Source organism: Channa argus, chromosome 14, assembly GCF_033026475.1.
Source record: "Channa argus isolate prfri chromosome 14, Channa argus male v1.0, whole genome shotgun sequence".
Classification (NCBI taxonomy): Eukaryota; Metazoa; Chordata; class Actinopteri; order Anabantiformes; family Channidae; genus Channa; species Channa argus.
This window is the reverse complement of record NC_090210.1, coordinates 7,498,002-7,516,512: the sequence shown is the minus strand read 5'-3', so window position 1 is coordinate 7,516,512 and position 18,511 is coordinate 7,498,002. Positions and strand designations below refer to the sequence as shown.

General features: G+C 38.9%; 2 protein-coding genes across 3 annotated transcripts; one reads left to right on the top strand and one right to left on the bottom strand.

The window, feature by feature from the left end:
• Positions 1 to 364: 364 nt before the first annotated feature.
• On the bottom strand, positions 365 to 8,897 carry LOC137098810 (electrogenic aspartate/glutamate antiporter SLC25A12, mitochondrial-like). The gene is made up of 18 exons (XM_067475431.1): positions 8,771 to 8,897; positions 7,983 to 8,036; positions 6,495 to 6,640; positions 6,042 to 6,157; positions 5,464 to 5,603; positions 5,207 to 5,353; positions 4,750 to 4,888; positions 4,552 to 4,645; positions 4,349 to 4,433; positions 4,056 to 4,137; positions 3,792 to 3,950; positions 3,411 to 3,463; positions 3,168 to 3,248; positions 2,595 to 2,735; positions 2,346 to 2,484; positions 2,014 to 2,172; positions 1,842 to 1,932; positions 365 to 1,338 (listed from the first exon to the last, which is right to left on the bottom strand). Exons 1-18 carry the CDS (start codon positions 8,780 to 8,782, stop codon positions 1,125 to 1,127), a joined length of 2,052 nt encoding a protein of 683 aa, XP_067331532.1. The 5' UTR covers positions 8,783 to 8,897; the 3' UTR covers positions 365 to 1,124.
• Positions 8,898 to 12,687: 3,790 nt separating this feature from the next.
• metap1d (methionyl aminopeptidase type 1D (mitochondrial)) lies at positions 12,688 to 16,508 on the top strand. Of its 2 annotated transcripts, none has more exons than XR_010910655.1 (10): positions 12,688 to 12,804; positions 13,358 to 13,518; positions 14,085 to 14,234; positions 14,333 to 14,481; positions 14,876 to 14,918; positions 15,012 to 15,175; positions 15,262 to 15,359; positions 15,534 to 15,572; positions 15,798 to 15,845; positions 15,933 to 16,013. XR_010910655.1 is itself a non-coding variant. In XM_067475425.1 (10 exons), the coding sequence occupies exons 1-10, from the start codon at positions 12,765 to 12,767 to the stop codon at positions 16,256 to 16,258; spliced, it is 1,017 nt and encodes a 338-aa protein (XP_067331526.1). In that variant the 5' UTR covers positions 12,688 to 12,764; the 3' UTR covers positions 16,259 to 16,508. The 2 variants fall into 2 exon arrangements, 1 of the variants encoding a protein (XP_067331526.1); XM_067475425.1 differs by lacking the exon at positions 15,534 to 15,572 and adding an exon at positions 16,174 to 16,508 and having other exon boundaries at positions 15,933 to 16,011.
• Positions 16,509 to 18,511: the final 2,003 nt, after the last annotated feature.

Here is an 18,511-nt window from a genome sequence, read left to right as displayed (position 1 = left end):
TCAAAGATTGTTTTATACTCTGTACCTGTGTAATGAGTAGTAGAAAATCCTCACTTACCACCTTTAGGCTCAAGATAAACTAAATTCTAAATGAAGCTGTAGAGCTAAGTTTAGCAACCAAATTTCTACCACAGAACGTGACGATTTTTATTATTTTCTTTAGCGAGTCTATTTTCATTCCTTCCATAATGCAATGATCCAGGCTGATTTAAATGGTTCAAATACTTCAGTTTAAAAATTGAGCTCAAGTGTACTGTAACCACCACATTTGATATGACAAATGTCTTTACTCTTTCCTGTTACGGTTCTTAATTCAGCTAATTGTTGGATTTTTCCATTGAAAATAAAACTCAAAACATACTAGTAAAATTAAAATATGGATGATTTATTTCAATAAAATACAATGACAGATTTGAGATACATTTAATTTATTAATAGCTAATTCTCTCCTCATTTTTTTTTTTTTTTAAATCAAGAAACCACTTAATTGAAATGTTCTGTACATCAGTAAGAGTGATTCTCAGAGACCAGGACCCAATGTGCCACATTGCCAGAACATTACTGCAACTGTATAACGATGCTGACTGAACGTGACCCTTTTCTTGTAACATTTTCTTCGCTGCAAGTTTTACAATATGTACAGTACTAGCATCATTAGTGAGGACCAATCGGGAGTGAAGAGGCAGTGCTGACCATTCTAATATTTTCTATGTCAGCTATCCAATAAAAGTCGTCTTACTCAAACTGAGTATTAGACAAAAAACTGAATTAAAAATCATGTCAGCTACTCATGAGGAGTGCCTGAAGCTCTGTTTTATACAAATGTAGGAGAAGAACAATGGATGGAGATGCCAGGAGTGCACAGCCACTAAAGATACAACACAGTCAACTCTAGTCCCACTGCCAACTGCTCTGCTACTTCCATTGCTGCAGACACCTCTCTGCCTCTACAACTGGAAACCAGTGGGCCTAACCTTGGGATGGTGTCTGTTTTTAAGTTTATGGCCCTTATTTGTGGAGTGTGTGTGTGTGTGTGTGTGTGTGTGTGTGTGTGTGTGTGTGTATCTAAGTGGCTGCTGGTAGAGAAGGACAGGGATGGCAAAATAATATAGGGATGCAGACTTCTATGGGGCCGGGGCCGGCGTGGCAGTAGTTGACTCTCTGTGATGTATAGAAACCACACCGGAGGACTTAAATTTAGGAAGGTGGAGGCCAAATTTGTTCTCCACTCCAGCAAAGGTAGCTGCAGCCAGGCGGTAACCTCCAGCATGGTCCGCATTGATGGGAGGAAGCTCGGAGATGCGAGACTTGGGTGTGGGCTCCGATCCTGCTGGACGACTAGAGAGAAAATGAAAAGGAAGAGTGATAGTTGTAAAAAATCGAGGGCATTCTTAAAATAATATATAAAAAAGGAAAATTGTTTGGGAATTATTACAATATAATAAACATGTAACCTAACATTTTTCAAGTTAAATTTGGAAGTAACTGGGATGATTTGAGATATGCAAAAAAAAAAAAAAAAATGCTTTTCTAAAAAGCTGTGACAGAAATGTGCAGTAGCAAATCATAACACATGACAACCAGCACAGAACACTGTTTTGGTGTAAATATTGCAGTTACGTTGTCAGTCAAGCAATTATTTAAGCATCTTTCAACTGGAATGTAGTTCAACTCATTGTTAAATGGATGAAATACAAAAAAATAGTTTGACATGATCAGCAAAGTGAAACAAGGATGATACTGTTACAAGTTAAAAAAAAAAAAAAAAATTTAACAATATTATTGCTGTCTATGTTGGTAAAAATGTGACTGAACTCCTCCCTTATCCAAGATAAACTTACTGTCCTCCAAAATCAATGTAGAACCACCGCTGTAAGAGCTCATACGTGACCAGTGTCACACCAAACTGAGGAGAGGATCGGCACATACGGGCTGGAAAGAAAGGAGACACACAATTTAATGAAGTTTAAATACAAAAACAAGTAGTTAGTGTTAGAGTACACAGACACGCACCTCCAGCTCCCTTCCACAAAGCTCTGAACCCCTCCTCCCTCAAAATCTTCCTGAAGCAATCCGTGACTCCTGAATAAGTGGTCTGTCCTGCTCTCGCTGCAACTTGCAGACGCGTCTTGATGACGTCAGCAGGCGTCACAAGCGAGGCTGCAGGAATACCTGGGAAATACAGAGTAACAGACTCAGATACTTTAAGTTCAAATCCAGTAACAGGTTATCTATAACTGAGGGTTAAATGAAACTATTTTAAAGTTGTGTTTCAAGCAGAGGCATCATTGGATTGTGTTGTGAATGGTTGCTTCTTGCTGTCCTGGCTCATGATTTAATGTTACCTGCAATTGCTCCAGCAGTGAGAAGCTGCAGCGCTCCCAGCCTGCCTTGTTCATCGGCTAGTTGGGTCTTGATGTGGGCGTACACAGGGAAGTAGATGGCTGAGAAGGGGATGTCTCTCAGGAAACAAGCTTTAGCACCCTAGACAGACATACAATGAACAGATGTGTGAGACACAAAGAAAATGTGCATAAATGCCAAGCAGACCGATTGCCATTAAATTAAACATGGTGCATTCAAAGACATCTTACCTTGTAGAGGCCGAAGAAACCAAGGTCACGAACCACGGTGAGTGCACTGACTCGAGGCCCAGTGGTAATCTCTCCTGCCACCTGCAGGCGAATCTTCACAATCTCGAGAGGATTGGTAAAGATCACCTGAGAGCCTCCGGCCTGGATAAACAGGGGGAAAAGGAGCTTGTTTATACATTTATTTGGGGGTGAGTGCTGGGGGCTCACCTATTCTTATGGAGATAAGAATACAGGATTTGTGAAAGTATTAAAAGTTAAATTAAAACTTGGAGGAGTACAGGACCAATCTACCTATGGGTGAGCAAAACTATTTCATTTCAATAATTCTGCACCCAATTTCCTTGTAGATGTGATTTAGTTTGGCAGTGTTGTGTTAGCAATGTCATTTAAAAGAATGGAAATACAAAAGAAAAAAACTGCATGCATGAGCTTCTTTTTATGGCCTTAGCGACCAAGAAGGCAAAAAAAAAAAAAAAAAAAAAACCTCAATGGGTAACCCAACTGCAACTTCAGTTTTTCTTATCTAGTATGCTTTTATAGCAGATATAAAAGGATTTGGGACCTAGTACTTACACAGCCACCAGCCAGAATTTCAGCAAACAAAGGAATAGAGTCATCTTTTTCTGTGAATTTGTCCCTTACGAAGTCATTTACCTGCAGGACACAAACACAGCATGTAAGCATTGATTGTGTTTAAGATTCTTGTACTACACGTCTTGTCTTATGAGGATCCTTTTTGTTTTATTTTTATGTATTGTAAGTGGAGAGAGTTATGCAGAGTATGAGAGTTATGTCTATGTTCAAGATGGGACTTACTGTGAGTTTAATAGCCTTCTCAGGTGCCACACCTATAAGCTGAGGAACCAGACCTGTGGGACATCAGAGACTGAGTGACAAGAGAAGCTAGTTTCATAAGTAATACTGGGCAAACCGGACCAAGCGAAAATTAATCAAATAAAATTAACCTAAATTAAAATGCACTAATGAGAAAATGTATACTTTACATTTAAAAACAGCAATAACAGAAAGTTGACTACATTATGGCTTTTTACAACTGATATTTATTCCAAACTAACAAACAGCAAAGTGAGGAAAATTAAAAGCGGAGAAAGATTTACCACACAGCTAAGATAAATGAGCACAATGACAGGACCCTAAAAACTCAGTGTGACTGCAAACAGCAGACAATACTTATACCTCTGTAGAATCCAAAGAAGCCCTCATAGCGAAGCACCTTTTTAGCACAGTCAAAGCTGTTCTTGTACATGAGCTCTCCGACAAAGGATCCCGTAGACCTTTGGTTCTGCATACGAGTCTTCACCAAGTCTATCGGGTACACGGCCGTCGCTCCAGTTGCTAAGATTTAAAAAATATAAAATAAATAAATCCCATCCAATTAAATATGATCAGATGCTGTTGAATGTCTATTGGTTATATGTCTCAGGATACAGATAAACAAACCTCCAGCAATGGAGCCCAGTGTGAACCTGTAGGCCGACTCTGCAACCTGGAGCATCACTGACCTGGAACTGTCCCCATGGGCCTGATAGAAAACAAACACGTAAAACCACATTTTTATTCCCAATGCATTTATACAGATTATGCCTATGATTCCATCACTGCAAATTGTTTTCATTTATGTAGGACATAACATATTTTACAAGTTATATTTTGGAGATAAATTATTTACTGCTAAGATCATTTTATGTGAAAGACAACACTTACTTATAACAGATTTGCTGCAAGCGCCGTACCTGTTTTTGGCTCTCAGCCAGATGATATGGCAGACTTCCTTCTTCTAATGGAGCTATTCTCTCGATGTCAGCAAGATTCAGGCGCCTGACACACAGATGTTTTGAGGTGAGTGTCATATGTATAGATCATAATTTTTAAAGGTCAATATCAAAGCCTAAGTGTTTGGTCTTGACAGATTCTACCACAGACAGCAAGGGTTTACCCAGAGGGGGAGTGTAGGCCTGATAACTGGTATAGGATGTCAATTTCCATGGGAGTGATCTGACCAAATTTATTGGCAGCATGAACAAACTCCTCTGTAGAGCGAAAAAGATGACAGAATGTATAGTAAAATTCATATCCTAACCAAATAGATGAAGAGCTACATCACAACATACATCACAATTAACAATCTTTGCACCTTTGGTCACAAGTGTGTCCTTTCGTGTGCCAGCCAGCGTGCTGTAGATTTTGCGGATCAGTTCCATATTGTTTAGGAGGGAGTTGAAGGCATTGAAGTAAGAGAAGCTGACCATGTGAGAGGTGCTGCCACCTGCAGCCTAGCAGAGAAAACAGAAAGCATGTCATTGCTTTGTGTACATTTTAAAAAGCTAATATGTGGGTATTTCTTTATACATCCACTTTTAAGACCCCAGATGCTAAGCAGTTGCGATATGCCTGTAGTGTCCAATTTTTAAAAAAATTATTATTTTTTTTTTTAAAGAACCTCACGGGTTATATTCTTCTACTCGTCAGTCATAACAAAAAACAAAATTTTTCTAATTTTGTAAAAAATGAAAATAGCTTTTGACTATTAATGTAAGTGTGTTCATTAAATTAGTTCAGCAAGCTCTCAAGCAACATTGTTGAATACTCACCGAGACAAGGTTTTCCTCCACAAAAGGTGTGAGCATGTGATGCCGGATGGTGGCCATAATGTCGCTGAAGTCAATGGCAGAGATGACGCCATTCTTCTCTTTGTCCTTCTGGGCAAACGCCTGGCGTGCATGCTCCAACTGCAGCTCCTACATAAAAACACGACACCACAAGGCTGAGTGCAAATATAGCCCAAGTAAAACTCAAAGCGAAGAAGAAAGGCAGAAACCCAACACTGATCTGCATGTAGTCAGCATACCTGCAAGAACTGGGTGAACTCAAGGTAACTCAGGCTTTTTTTGCGGTCGTGGCCGAAGTGCAGATGTATAAATTCACAGTCCCAGTTGAAGGGAATATGGTGGTGCACTGTGGTCTGGCTGAAGATGTCCCGCACATTTTCTGCAGAAAACACACATTTGGCACATAGGAACAATCATTAATCAGATTCAAATTTCATGAACAATAGAAGTAAAATCAGTTTATTACCACAACATGCAGCTTTGTGTGTGACAAACTACGGTAAGTAGATACATTGCAAGAGGGCAGTTGTGTAAGTTCATCCATGTGTAAGAACTTGGATTGAGGAGTAATCTGGTTAGCAGTGTCACGTTAGGAAATTCTTTCCTCACAGGGCACTACAGGAAAAGCTGTTAATTGTTCTTATAAAAAACAGACTGCAGAAAGTTCACTGCCCTGCAATTAAATTACAAAATGTCCTAAAACTTTATCCTGAAAATCTCGGAAACAATGGACAGTTTTTAATTGTCATTTTTCTTATTCAATCAATTATATAGAGGTCAAATCTCATGTCAGACAGGAAACACAAGAGCTCCATACCAAATGAAACAGCTCCAGTTCCAGTCTTGTCAAACAGCTGGAATGCCACTATGAAGAGTGCGTCTGGTGCGCACAACACGGATTCAAAAGCAAGAAACTCTTGGAAGGAGATCAGCCTGCCATTGTGGGTGTTGTAGCAGAGAAGAAAATATACATATTGTTAAAACACAAAGAGCTCCAACAGAACGAAGCCAAGGTCAGATGATACAGTGTGTGAAGTGTAGCTGAACCTACAGCTGAAAGATAAACAGATGATTAGTAAGAGGGTATGTGTGTGTGTGTAACCTGGTGGCTCCAGGAACAGTCTGGGAAATCAGACTCATTGAGAGTATAATCTTATCTGTACGTGGCTATAATAGCAGGCGTTGATCAGACAAAGATCAATAAACTGTCGATTAGTGATGAAAACTGTGCAAGTATGCGTTTGTTCACTGTTTTTGTGGCAGTACATACCCGTCCTTTGTGGTATCGGCCACCGCAGCGAGAAGTTGTACAGTTTTTGGGTTGTGGTGGATCTGTGTGTTCAATCCAAGATACCTCTGGACAAAGTCTCCGGGGGTCATGTACCTCTCCCCATCTTTGTCCACTACACTGGCAAACTGAGGGGAGAAACAGAAAAAACATTAGCACTGAAAATTAACCTTTTACAGATGTTAACTTCTTTCATAGGAACCAAAAATGAACTAACACACTGATTTTATTTAACACATTTCTATTGTTCCTTAGACACAAGTATTTCTTAACCACAAAAAGATTCAAGTGGTTTATTATACTGTACACCTCCATTTATCTCCGGACAAGTTGTGCGCAACAATTACTGTACATTACCAAGAGTAAAACCATCTCAATATCATAACTTTACATCCACTTTAATCTATGATGGCTGTTATCAGCAGCTTTGTCAACCACCACAGCTCCCTGTGCCAATGACTGTTTTGGTCAGTATTTGGCCTGAGTGTGGAACATGACCTGTACACGGCTTTCAGTGAACCACATATCAGCAAGCTGTGTATCACAGAGTCTTTGTTGCTAGTGGCTAGTTGTTTTAAGCACTACTTGAACAGATGCAAATTACCAAGTGTGCTTACATTTAATGGTAAATGGGATTGCTGTCATATTGGTGACTCTATATTTGGTATTTCACTTGACTGTGCGGGTGATTCACACAGCACCTGAACAACCAAGGTCACCGATCTCGCAGTTGACATGCACCAATGCTTATAAAAGGTATTTGACCTGAGGGTATTAGCATACCAACCGGCACCCGTCTACACAGGTGCAGTGTGCCACTCACATGCAGAGTACCCAAGACAGTGTAAAAAGGTGACAGTTAAACCAAGACCCCTCTCAGTAGAGTATCACGACATCTCATGGTCATGTAAAGCATTTCCTCTGACTCATATTTTTTTATGATCTAAAGTTGTCTGATGCACCGACTACAAGGACATGCAGGTCCTTGCTTTTGCTGAATTACAAACTGAAGCATAACCTGACATCCACAGGATTAAAAAGCGAGACACTCTACAGCCTGTATAGCTCATTCAGTAAACTACGACTTCTCCTGCCTGCACTCAACCCCAGCACATTTACCTATGGTCAAAGCAGACCAAGACTGAGAAAAGCAAATGTCATAACACTAAGTCATAATAATAATGTTGCAAGGCTGAAGAAAAAAAAAGAAATCCATTAACAACAGCTACTCCTGCCTCAACAAGTATGAATTGCATTTATGTTTAGGCTTCATCTTCTGTCAGAAAAAAATGGTTAGACAAACACAAATATGATGACAAAGTATTTCATTTCTATGCTGCAGCTTTTGTACACTTAGCAGCGTTTCACAAATACAGTACATGATGGAGAAACTACAACGTTATCTACGCGTAAGCTGACGCTGATTAGAAAAGACTAATTTTACTGGGAATAAATCTGTGTGAACATTACCTTTTGGAAGATTGTTTTCAGCTCAGTTGGGTCCCCGCGTTTGGTAGATTGCACCTAGAACAATAAAAAATAGAACAGAATTATGACATTTCCCGGCAATTTCCAAAAAAGCAGCTGATCAGGTTTTTATGCGGTGTAATTTTACTGGACATAACTTGAAACCAAGCAACCAAGTTGCTTGGCGTTAAAGTCTCCTTGAAACACTGCTGCGAAGGAGAAACGTGAGTCGCTGCGAGAGGAACGGCACACAAATCACCAAAAATAAAGAAAATCAAAGATTTTGCCCTGGAATACAATCTGGTTGAGTTATTTGGAGAAAATCGACGAACCAACAAGCCAAACCCCAGCACAAGTCCGAACTAGCATTACAACAGGGAAGTCAGCTAGCAAGCGCACACTAGTCATGAAGAGGACAAACTGTGGCCATGTCATGGTAACGCTTTCAGCCGGCAAAACGCCAGAGCACGAGACCAAACTGAGATAGTCTCGACTGTACTAAAATCCAGCCATATTCGCCGTCTTTATTCATCTTGTGACGGCGAATTGAGCAGCATTTCTTCGCTAAATTCGAGGTTGTGGATGTCTCATCAGGGCCAGCCACCGCCGAACGGCTGCTAGCCCGGTGATGCTACAGCCTCAGCAAACCCCACATCCCTGACCCACGGCCCGGTCAGAACCGCCAGGTCTAGCTTTAACGATCCCCGCGCAAGACAACAAAAAAAAGAGACATGCACATATGTTAAAGTAGAACTTTGAAAAATCGCTGAAAAAAGCGATGCCGAAGTCACCTTGACCGCCATGCTGGGTTTGACGTAGCGTACAGTGAGCCGTGAGCGAGGCGCAGTGCACGCCCTCAGAGCCGCTGTGAAGGGGAAAGGAAGCGGAGCAGCCTTTAATACACATACATCAAACTGCTTGATAGGTTTTGATGCGAGCACACACACATGATGTAACTGGACGTTTTATTGTCTTAATAAATACCAGTTTCACCTACTTTTGAGTGGAACTTGTTCAGCCATTCTGCACCTGAAATAGGTACGAAGACAACTAAGGCAACAGGATCGTTACTTTTACTTTACTATGCACAACTTACTGCACTTCACTGGTGTAAATACCTAAAGTGCGGCTCAGTGGTAGCTGGATTTCTTATCCAAAAGGCTTGAGAGAACACCAAGTGGCACCTTTGGAATGATCATCGTTGTGATTGATAATCTCCAAATACACTGTGTAAATAACAGCATAAACAATGTAGATTTTCTGCGTTTGACTGTAATGCTGCTGTTTCAGGTCCCTGTAACACCTATGGTTTTTCTACTATTGAAAATCCATTTGTCCAATGTAGAAATCTACTGTGGACTTCTAAATGGACGTAGCAATTGATTATATTCATACTCAGAAATTATACATATTTAACTTATATATTACTAAGAGCTTATTTGGTTGACCTCTGAGAGGTGTCCATATGAGATATGAGCAGTGTTTGTTGTCACTGATAAGACAGTGACCTGCTGGAGTCCTGACCTCTATTATGTAACTTTGTGTAACAATCACAGGAGTCATCTGCTGTGTGAGGTAATGTCCTACACTGAGTTGTTCAAGGGTATGTTTCGTTTCACAGGGGAATATTGCTACTGTTTGGATACTTCCACTAGGTTAAAAATTAATTAATATAGATTTTCAATGTAGAGACAATTAATCAGAATAATTAATGAGTTATTGTTAAGTAGGTTTTCACACACAAGGAATTTGTTTCTGGGATGTGGTGCAAAGCTAGAAAGCTAGTTCTATTATAAAAAATGAGAATCATGAATACTATGAAAGATGTGCACACACATTTAAAATTGTAAATAGAAATGGGGACTTTATCTATTTGAATAAAAAGAAATTCACCAAAAAGAACAGATAGATTTTACTCTTCAATTGTTTTTCAAAAGAGGGTTTCAAAAAATAAATATACTGTAGCATTTGCTGCCTTGTAAACTTGAATAAACAGAACTAAGGTTGAAGTTGTTAATGCAGATAAAATATTTTGTTCAACATTTCTTTATGTGTTTTTAAAATCTTAACAGTTTAGACGGAGAAATTGTTATTGGATAGGTATAATTTCCTGGCAAACCTGAATATTACAGTATCCTGTTCAGTATCCAGTTCTGACCACTTCCCAAAGTTACTAATGGAGTATTTGCAACAATAGATTGATAATTCTGACATGTCACCGTCAAGTGGAAGAAATGAGAGCTGTCACTGGATGCAATGCAGTTGCATTAAAATGGCCCCACCATGCTTGGTGGGCAAATGAATGAAAGGCCAAAAGAAAGTTGTGGACCAGACTGCATAAATCAAAATCATACAGTTACACATAGTAAGTACAAACAGTCATGGCCAAAAATATCGGCGCCTTTCAATTCTGTCAGAAAATGCATCCCCTCTCTCAGAAAATTGTTGTGGTATTCACGGGCTTATTGTTTTTGTTTGCACTGGAGCAACACAGAAAAACAGAGAACAAAAGTCAAACTTGATAAAAATTCGCACAGAACTCAAAAATGGACTGGACAAAATTATTGGCACCTTGTCAAAATTGTGAGAAAACATAGCTTTTCAAGCATGTGAAGCTCCTGTAATTTGTATTTAGACACACCTGTGGCAAGTTACAGGTGTGGGCAATATAGTAATCACACATGCAACCAGTTAAAATGGAGAAAAGTTAACTCAAAGAAGTGTAAAGAGGTGTCTGTGGATATGAATGAAAAAATTGTCGAAAACAATGGAATCTCAAGGTCCAAGTCCATCTCCAGAGATCTTAATGTTCCTGTGTCCACTATGGGCAATATCATCAAAAGGTTTACAGCCCATTGCACTGTAGCCAACCTCCATGGACGTGAAAGGAAGAGCACAATTAATGAAAAACTACAACAAAGGATTGTTCGAATGGTGGATAAAGAACCCCGATTAACTTCTAACCAAATTCAAGCTGATCAGCAGACACAGGGTACAACAGTGTCAGCTCGCACCATCCGTCGCCATCTGAATGAAAAGGGACCCTATGGTAGGAGACCCAGGAGGACATCACTGCTGACACAAAGACATAAAAAAGCAAGACTGGAGTTTGCCAAAACTTATGTGACAAAACCACAATCCTTCTGGGAGAATATACTGTGGACAGATGAGACAAAAGTAGAGCTTTTTGGTAAAGGACATCATAGCAACGTTTACATAAAAAGAAAAGAAAAGAGCACAGTCCCTACAGTCAAATATTGTGGAAGTTCAAAGATGTTTTGGGGTTGCTTTGCTGCTTCTGGCGCTGGATGCTTTGACTGTGTGAATGTTATCTGAAATCTGATGATTACCAAAGAATTTTGGGGAGCAACGTAGTAACCAGTGTTGGAAAGCTGCGTCTTCGCCAGAGGTCATTGGTCTTCCAGCAGGGCAATGACCCGAAATACATTTCAAAAAGCACTCAATTGTTCCAAACAAGGAGCTGGAGAGTTCTGAAATGGCCAGAATCCCATAGAAGAGCTTTGGAGAGATCTCAAAACAGCAGTTGGGAGAAGGCATCCTTCAAATCTGAATGCAAAAGAATGAAATCTGAATGCAGTTTGCAAAAGAAGAGTGGTCCAAAATTCCAGTAGAGAGGTGTAAGAAACTACTTCATGGTTACAGGAGGCAATTCATTTTTTTTCCAAAGGGGGTGCTACCCAATATTAAGTTAAGGATGCCAATCATTTTGTCCAGTGAATTTTTTGGGTTCTGTGTGGAATTGTATCAGATTTGACTTTTCTTCATTTTTTTCTGTGCTGTTCCAACACATTTGCAATTGCGACACTTTTCTGAGAGAAGGTTTCCATTTTCTGACAGAATTGCAAGGGTGCTGATTTCTTTGGCCATCACTGTAGTTACTTTGAAAGGCTCTGTAAATGACAGGCCAGCAACACTTTTGACATGGAGTTCTTAGAAGCTGTGCACTCTCCTCTCTCGCTCAGTGACTCTGTTACTCATCTGCTGAAGAGGGGGAAAAAAAAACAAGAAGCTTGCATGTCCTCATGACTGTGTGAACATACTGTGGGGTTTCTGTTTCCTTAGAGAAAACCAAGAACTAGAATGATCAACTCTCTGTCGTATTCTTCTGTTAACCAGTCAAGTTCCAGTTAAAATGCCAACTCATCCACAAGTAATTTGACATTTTTGCCAGATGCCTGAAATCTAAGTAACACCAGCATGTAGCTGTTTCATTGTTGAGTCCAAGTTGATGTTTGTAACAACTTTGAAAAAATTCTTTCAAGGCTTCTCTGATATCACACTTAAAGCTTTTTTGATTTTTCAATTTTTACTTTCAAAACACTTCCTTCAGTGCTGGACTTTAGACAACTCTACTCCTGTATTACAATACAATAAAAATGACACAGTAACAAAATCTCAGGTTGTAAGATAACCAAGCGCATATAAAACATGATGCAAAGACAGCGTTTTAGGAAACACTTGGGGTTTTAATTCAACTTTACCAGAAATAAAGAAGTATATACAGAGAGAACAACGATGTTACAAAAGCGTAAGTAAATTTTAACTAAACAAATTAGGTTGAACATAAAAGGCACAATTTGTTTTAAGAAATCATCCGAAAACAGAGCCTGCAAGAAGACATATATGTAACTTTCTTACTAAATAATAAATAAATAACTACACTCACTAAAATTGAAATAAAAACATACAAGTTTGCAAACGTTTAATGTTGTGACTGGAGAAGCGTCACGTGACACTCGCACCACGTGACTCCGGTAGAATTCCATGGCGGCGCGTTGCTCTGCAGGAGCTGCAACCAGATCAGGTACTGAGCTAAAAGCCTTCCCCATTCTCAGATAGACAGCTAGTCTTAGCAAATGCACAAACTAGCAGAGCACCCATGACATGACATATTTAGGAAATACATTAAAATATGATATTTTACAAGTAAATGTGTTGTGTTCAAGTCTGATGTTAGCTTGCTCTAGCTATCTTATTGTACTATTTATCCAAAGTATGTATCCCCGAGGTCTCACAGCAGTATGTTGTAAGGCAAAGTTCCGATTTACAGAACAAACATGAAGGGAGAACATTATTATTATTATTATTACAAAACTCTCTGTTCAGTCAGTACAACACCACCAGCATTAACTACAGCATTCAGTCACCGATCACTCTGTACAGTATACATTATGCTTTATAGTGTCATTGTTTAATTGCAATAATTTGGATTATACAGCTGTACCTATCTATTAGAATGTGATATTTGGTGTGGCTCAGACTATTCATAGATTTGCAAAAACGCTATGCCAATATTATTTTCACAGTTGGCTAAAGATGAAGCACTTTCTCTTTTCGCTTGCTTTCCTTCTCTTCAGGCCTGAGTGGTTTCCTGTGGAGAATTTGTCGTCTGAGAGCTTTTGAATCTCCCACATCCATACTGTGTCAGCAAAATCGGCGCTTCTTCTGGTGGAAATGGAAAAGTTCTCCCAATGTAGTTCGCCCAGCCACTGTCAAGCCAGCATATGCAGTACCCAAGGTACAGTAGGCATACTTTATGATGCACATATTCCTCAGCATCATTTACAATCTTTAAATGTTCTTCTTTGATGGGTGTCCATGCTGATTTCCACACTAAAAGCATGAGGCTGTCAAATAAGTCCCCAGTGGAGGTGTACTGGAGTGCATTATAAGAAGATGTGGTTCTTATGTTTTTCTCACCCTATTTAAAGTAATTGAGGGGCAGAATTGATATTATTAGAGGATTTCTGAGTGAACTAAGTGGAGTGCAGAATTTTTGTACATATAAGTAATATGGATATGAATAAACTGGAAACAATTCTAAATAAGTAAATTAAAAAGATCAAACTGAATATTCGGAATAGATGTATTAACATATATGTATTATTAACATAAATATACATATATACAAGGTTCCCATATAACTGTCAATTTTTAGCATTAAGTTAACATTAAGAACATTATTAGATCACATACACTAGGGTTGAACTGGAATCAGTAGCAGCACAATCCCTTAAAAAGTTCACCACCTATTATTGTAATTTTGTCTCTACCACTAAATGATAACCTACCCTATGACTGTAGCACATTGTGCGGCCTGACTATGTCACCACTGGACTGGTCCCTGAATGGCCAGACTACATAGAGATCAAAGATCAAGAGCAAATCGAAGGCCTTGCAAGAGCATGTCAGCTTGCCAGACATGTACTGCTGTTAGCTGGAGGCAGTCTTACGGTAGGCATCTAATTACTACAAGTATTACTGAAAGTATTGCGTGTGTTGTTATGTCATGAAAATCAGAACATAAAACAATTAGAATATTTGGTTTCCAGGTTGGTATGACAACAGATGAAATAGACTTCATCGTGCACCATGAGACAATCAAGCACAATGCCTACCCATCCCCTCTGAAATATGGGGGTTTCCCCAAGTCGGTCTGTACATCTGTGAACAATGTGGTGTGTCATGGCATACCTGACAGGTAAATACATTTTTCAGTCCTAAAGTAGATATTAGACACATCCAGTGAGGAAAGACAGAAATAGAATATTAATTAAAATGAATTAAAATATATTTTAACCCATTTAAAGGCACTGGTGACTTTAATATTTAAACTTTTTATAAAGATATATAATAAAATGTATAAAGATTTGGAACATGAACTTGGTTGAGAAGTTGTAACATTTGTCTTTTTACTCATCAACAATGTGAGATTGTATTATTTTGGAACTGAATACATTTTTTACAAAGTTAGTTTCTGTTTATATGGTGAGCTATTATGTTGATGTTCAGCATTATGTTTATTATAAAACAAACATTAAAAGTACAATTGATTCTTTGTATACACTTTTTATTTTTATGCTATTGTCCTGCAGTCGACGACTTGAAGATGGAGATATCATCAATATTGATGTCACTGTAAGCACATTCACACACTCAGTATTTCACTCACAATCTTTCACAGTCAGAGCAACACTAATCCTGTCACTGACTTCTGCCTGTTCCTGACAGGTGTATTTAGATGGTTACCATGGTGACACGTCAGAAACCTTCTTGGTTGGCCAGGTAGATGAGGCTGGACAGCATTTGGTGGAAACAGCCAGGCGGTGTCGAGATGAAGCCATTGCTGCTTGCAGGCCGGGTGCACAGCTCTGTGTTATAGGAAACACTATCAGGTTACACACAGACAAAGTATACAGACAATAAATACACACACATTACGTATGCACAGTTTAATCGCATTTAATTTTACTTTTTGCAGTGAAATAGCCCATGCCAATGGCTTCCAGGTGTGTCCTTATTTTATTGGACATGGAATAGGCTCCTACTTTCATTGCCATCCTGAGATCTGGCATCATGGTAAGACTGAGTGACTGCGTTAGAGCTTGAGGCAAAGAGCATTTTTGTCGACTTATTCTAAATTATTACCTTAATCTACCCAAAGCTTGTTTTTCTTGTTTTCCACAATACCAGAAAAACTTTGAGTTAAACCGGTTTGACTCAAGTAGTAAGCAGGGGTTTTTTTTCTTGCAGAGAAAAACCGACAGGTCTGAAAAATGCTCCAAAAAATTGGTGAATCCCACAAATATTCTTAAATCACAATTTAGTAGCATTTGACAACTCCTGTGGTTTAATAGTACTGCCAAAGTCAGACTTTCAGAAAGGACTCACAGTACTTGTTAATTTTGTGAGGCAAAGATAATAAAAGCTGGAGAGGAGAAATACAAATAATAAAGAAGTTGTTTACCAAAAGTTATTTTCGATTCCACGATCATGTTTTAAATCTTTGTTTTGAAGCTAATGACAATGACATGACCATGGATGAAGGGATGACTTTCACAGTAGGTGAGTTATAGTTAATTCTTAGTCTGTTAAGATTTAACTTTACAATAGTGTAGGACTGATTTAATTACTACTGTATACTGATTTTAGAGCCCATATTGATGGAGGGATCTGTTGAGTTCAAAATCCTGAAGGACAAGTGGACTGCAGTGTCTGCAGATGATAAAAGGTAGGTAGTGACCAGGCAAACAATTGGCTTTGTGTTTGTGGCTCTTATGTTTGGACATTTTCCCTAGTTAAATGGTTTGTCTTTATTGAGTGACTCCCAGGATTAACATGCCAACAACCCTTACATGTGTAGCATTGTTGTTTTGCATTCACACTCATTCAGGTCAGCTCAGTTTGAACACACAGTGGTCATCACATCTGATGGAGTGGATGTTCTCACCAAACTGCCAGAAGAGAGCAACCTGTGAAACAACCTGAATCTTCTCAATAATCATCAATAGTCTTTGTTTTTACTTGAATAATGCTTCATCTACACATATTTAATAATGAAATTATCTTATTTTGTTTTAAAATATTAACTATGGATTGCATGTACAAAACTGTACTGGATCTTAATATATAATTTGACTAAAATGTTTTTTTTTTCACCCTAGATTGGAACATATACAGAGATTAGGTTGGTTTGCATCTTATTAAAATGAGATTTATGTAGCTATGCATGCATCTCTTGGTTTCATTTATTTATTTATCTTCTCAGAATGTCTGTCAGTTTGACCTTTTTTAGGTCAGCGTTTGTGCGAATGATTTGGTGTGCCCTGTGGCAATCCACAATATTATTGTACTGTAAAACCTTTAATGGGAGTAACAGTGCCTGTACCTTATGCAGTATTTTTAAAATCCAGATGTATTGAGTCCAGATTTTCCCAGCACAATCTCATCCACTTATTGAATTTAAGGCTTGCCACTAACTGAATAGTAGTTATAAAAGGCAAAATTACTTTAAGCCTTCTCTGCTATATGGTCTGCACTTATATAGCACTTTTCTACCTATTGGCACTCAAAACGCTTTTCTGTGCTTCTCATTCACAATCACACTCACACACCGATGGGGGAGCACTGGCCAACATTCACCGGGAGCAACTAAATTGGGATTCAGTGTCTTGCTCAAGGAAACCTCGACATGTGACCGGAGGAGCCGGGGATCGACCAACAACTGTGACATTGGTGGACAACCGCTCTACCTTCCAGCGCCACAGTCGCCCAAGAGTTTAAATGCTAATTCAAAATATATCTAAAAACCCTGCATGTGTAATAAATACTCACTGTCATTATTTCCCAAAAATATTACAGGGCATGACCACAGTCTGATCAGTGGTAGTTATCAAACCTAATATGAGCTCACATTTTGTGCAGCAATTATAATCGTGAAATACAATTTGTATATTGGATCTTTTCAGTGGTCATTGCAGATCTGTCTCTGGATTAAGAGTCGTAGTTTAAATGTAGCCAGTAGATGGCAGCACACATTGCAATAAACTGTACCTGAGTGAGCCGTATTCAGCAAAGGCTTCACTTTTCCCAGCAGCATGCCACACTGCATCTATGTGTGGCCCATAGCCATAAGAACACACAAAGCACACAATTGTTAATGTCAGCATGTGTAATATTGTTTTCTGATATTATTATCAGCATGGTTAGATTATTTGTTGACAATTTAATTAATTGCTGTTAAAAACGAACAGAGACTGCCCAGTGGTTAATATCAGACAACTTGGCATCTTAGTTTTAGTGCACATTTCATTAGCTTCATGGTTCTCCCCAACCTGAATGACAGAAATGTTGCTTGGGTTGGCAAATTCCTGGCATAAAAACCTACATTTTTTCTGTCTTTGGGCAATTTGTTTCCCGTCTTTGTTATGTCTGCAGGTGAATTGACTGAAAAAAGATGAGTACATGAAATCCTAGGAAATCACACAAGATTCTTTACTTCTTGGTTTGTAACTGAAGTACAAATTAATAGGTTTGTTAAATTACAAGGTGGACTGCAGTGTTTGGGACAGAAAAATCAAGTTCTGGAACAGTGTTGCCACAATGTGGATACAGGCAATGCTATGTTATTGTATTGATATTTAGTAATGAGAACAGCATGGTTAAGTAATAATTCTTCAGAATTACAGCAGAAACAGCAGCAGAAATTGGATTTCAGCCCACAGGGTGTGTTTTTACTTCCTGCCAATGTACTCTGCATGTCTCTATGTGTGTGTTTCTAGGCTTGTGCCATTGCTGGTTTATGGGTGGGACAGGACTGATTAGACAAATAAAGGTGGTTCAGATAATATGGAGTCTGGTCATGTCCAGCCGGGAAAAACAAGCAGGGGCAAAATCAGACAGAGTAAACCATAAAAATGGACCTCCTAAAATATTGATCCAAAGTACATTTTCTTCATTGTGACGTAGGATTTTTTTTGAAGCAATACAGTCCTAATCATTAGATTTTAGGGCAGGGTATAGTCTGTGTGTAGCTCAAGGAGTGTGCTTCCTGTGAATCAGGACAGGAGTCATTTAACCAGTTTTTTATGACCTCCCACCAGCATATGATTCATTCTTTTTAAACTTGAAAAATCAGGAGGTTTGTCAGCTAGAAGAAGAGAAGAGAAAGTTAAGGCAAAGAGCATAAGGTAGGCATTAGGGGGAGAAGAGGAGGGTAGGGAGGAGCAGGG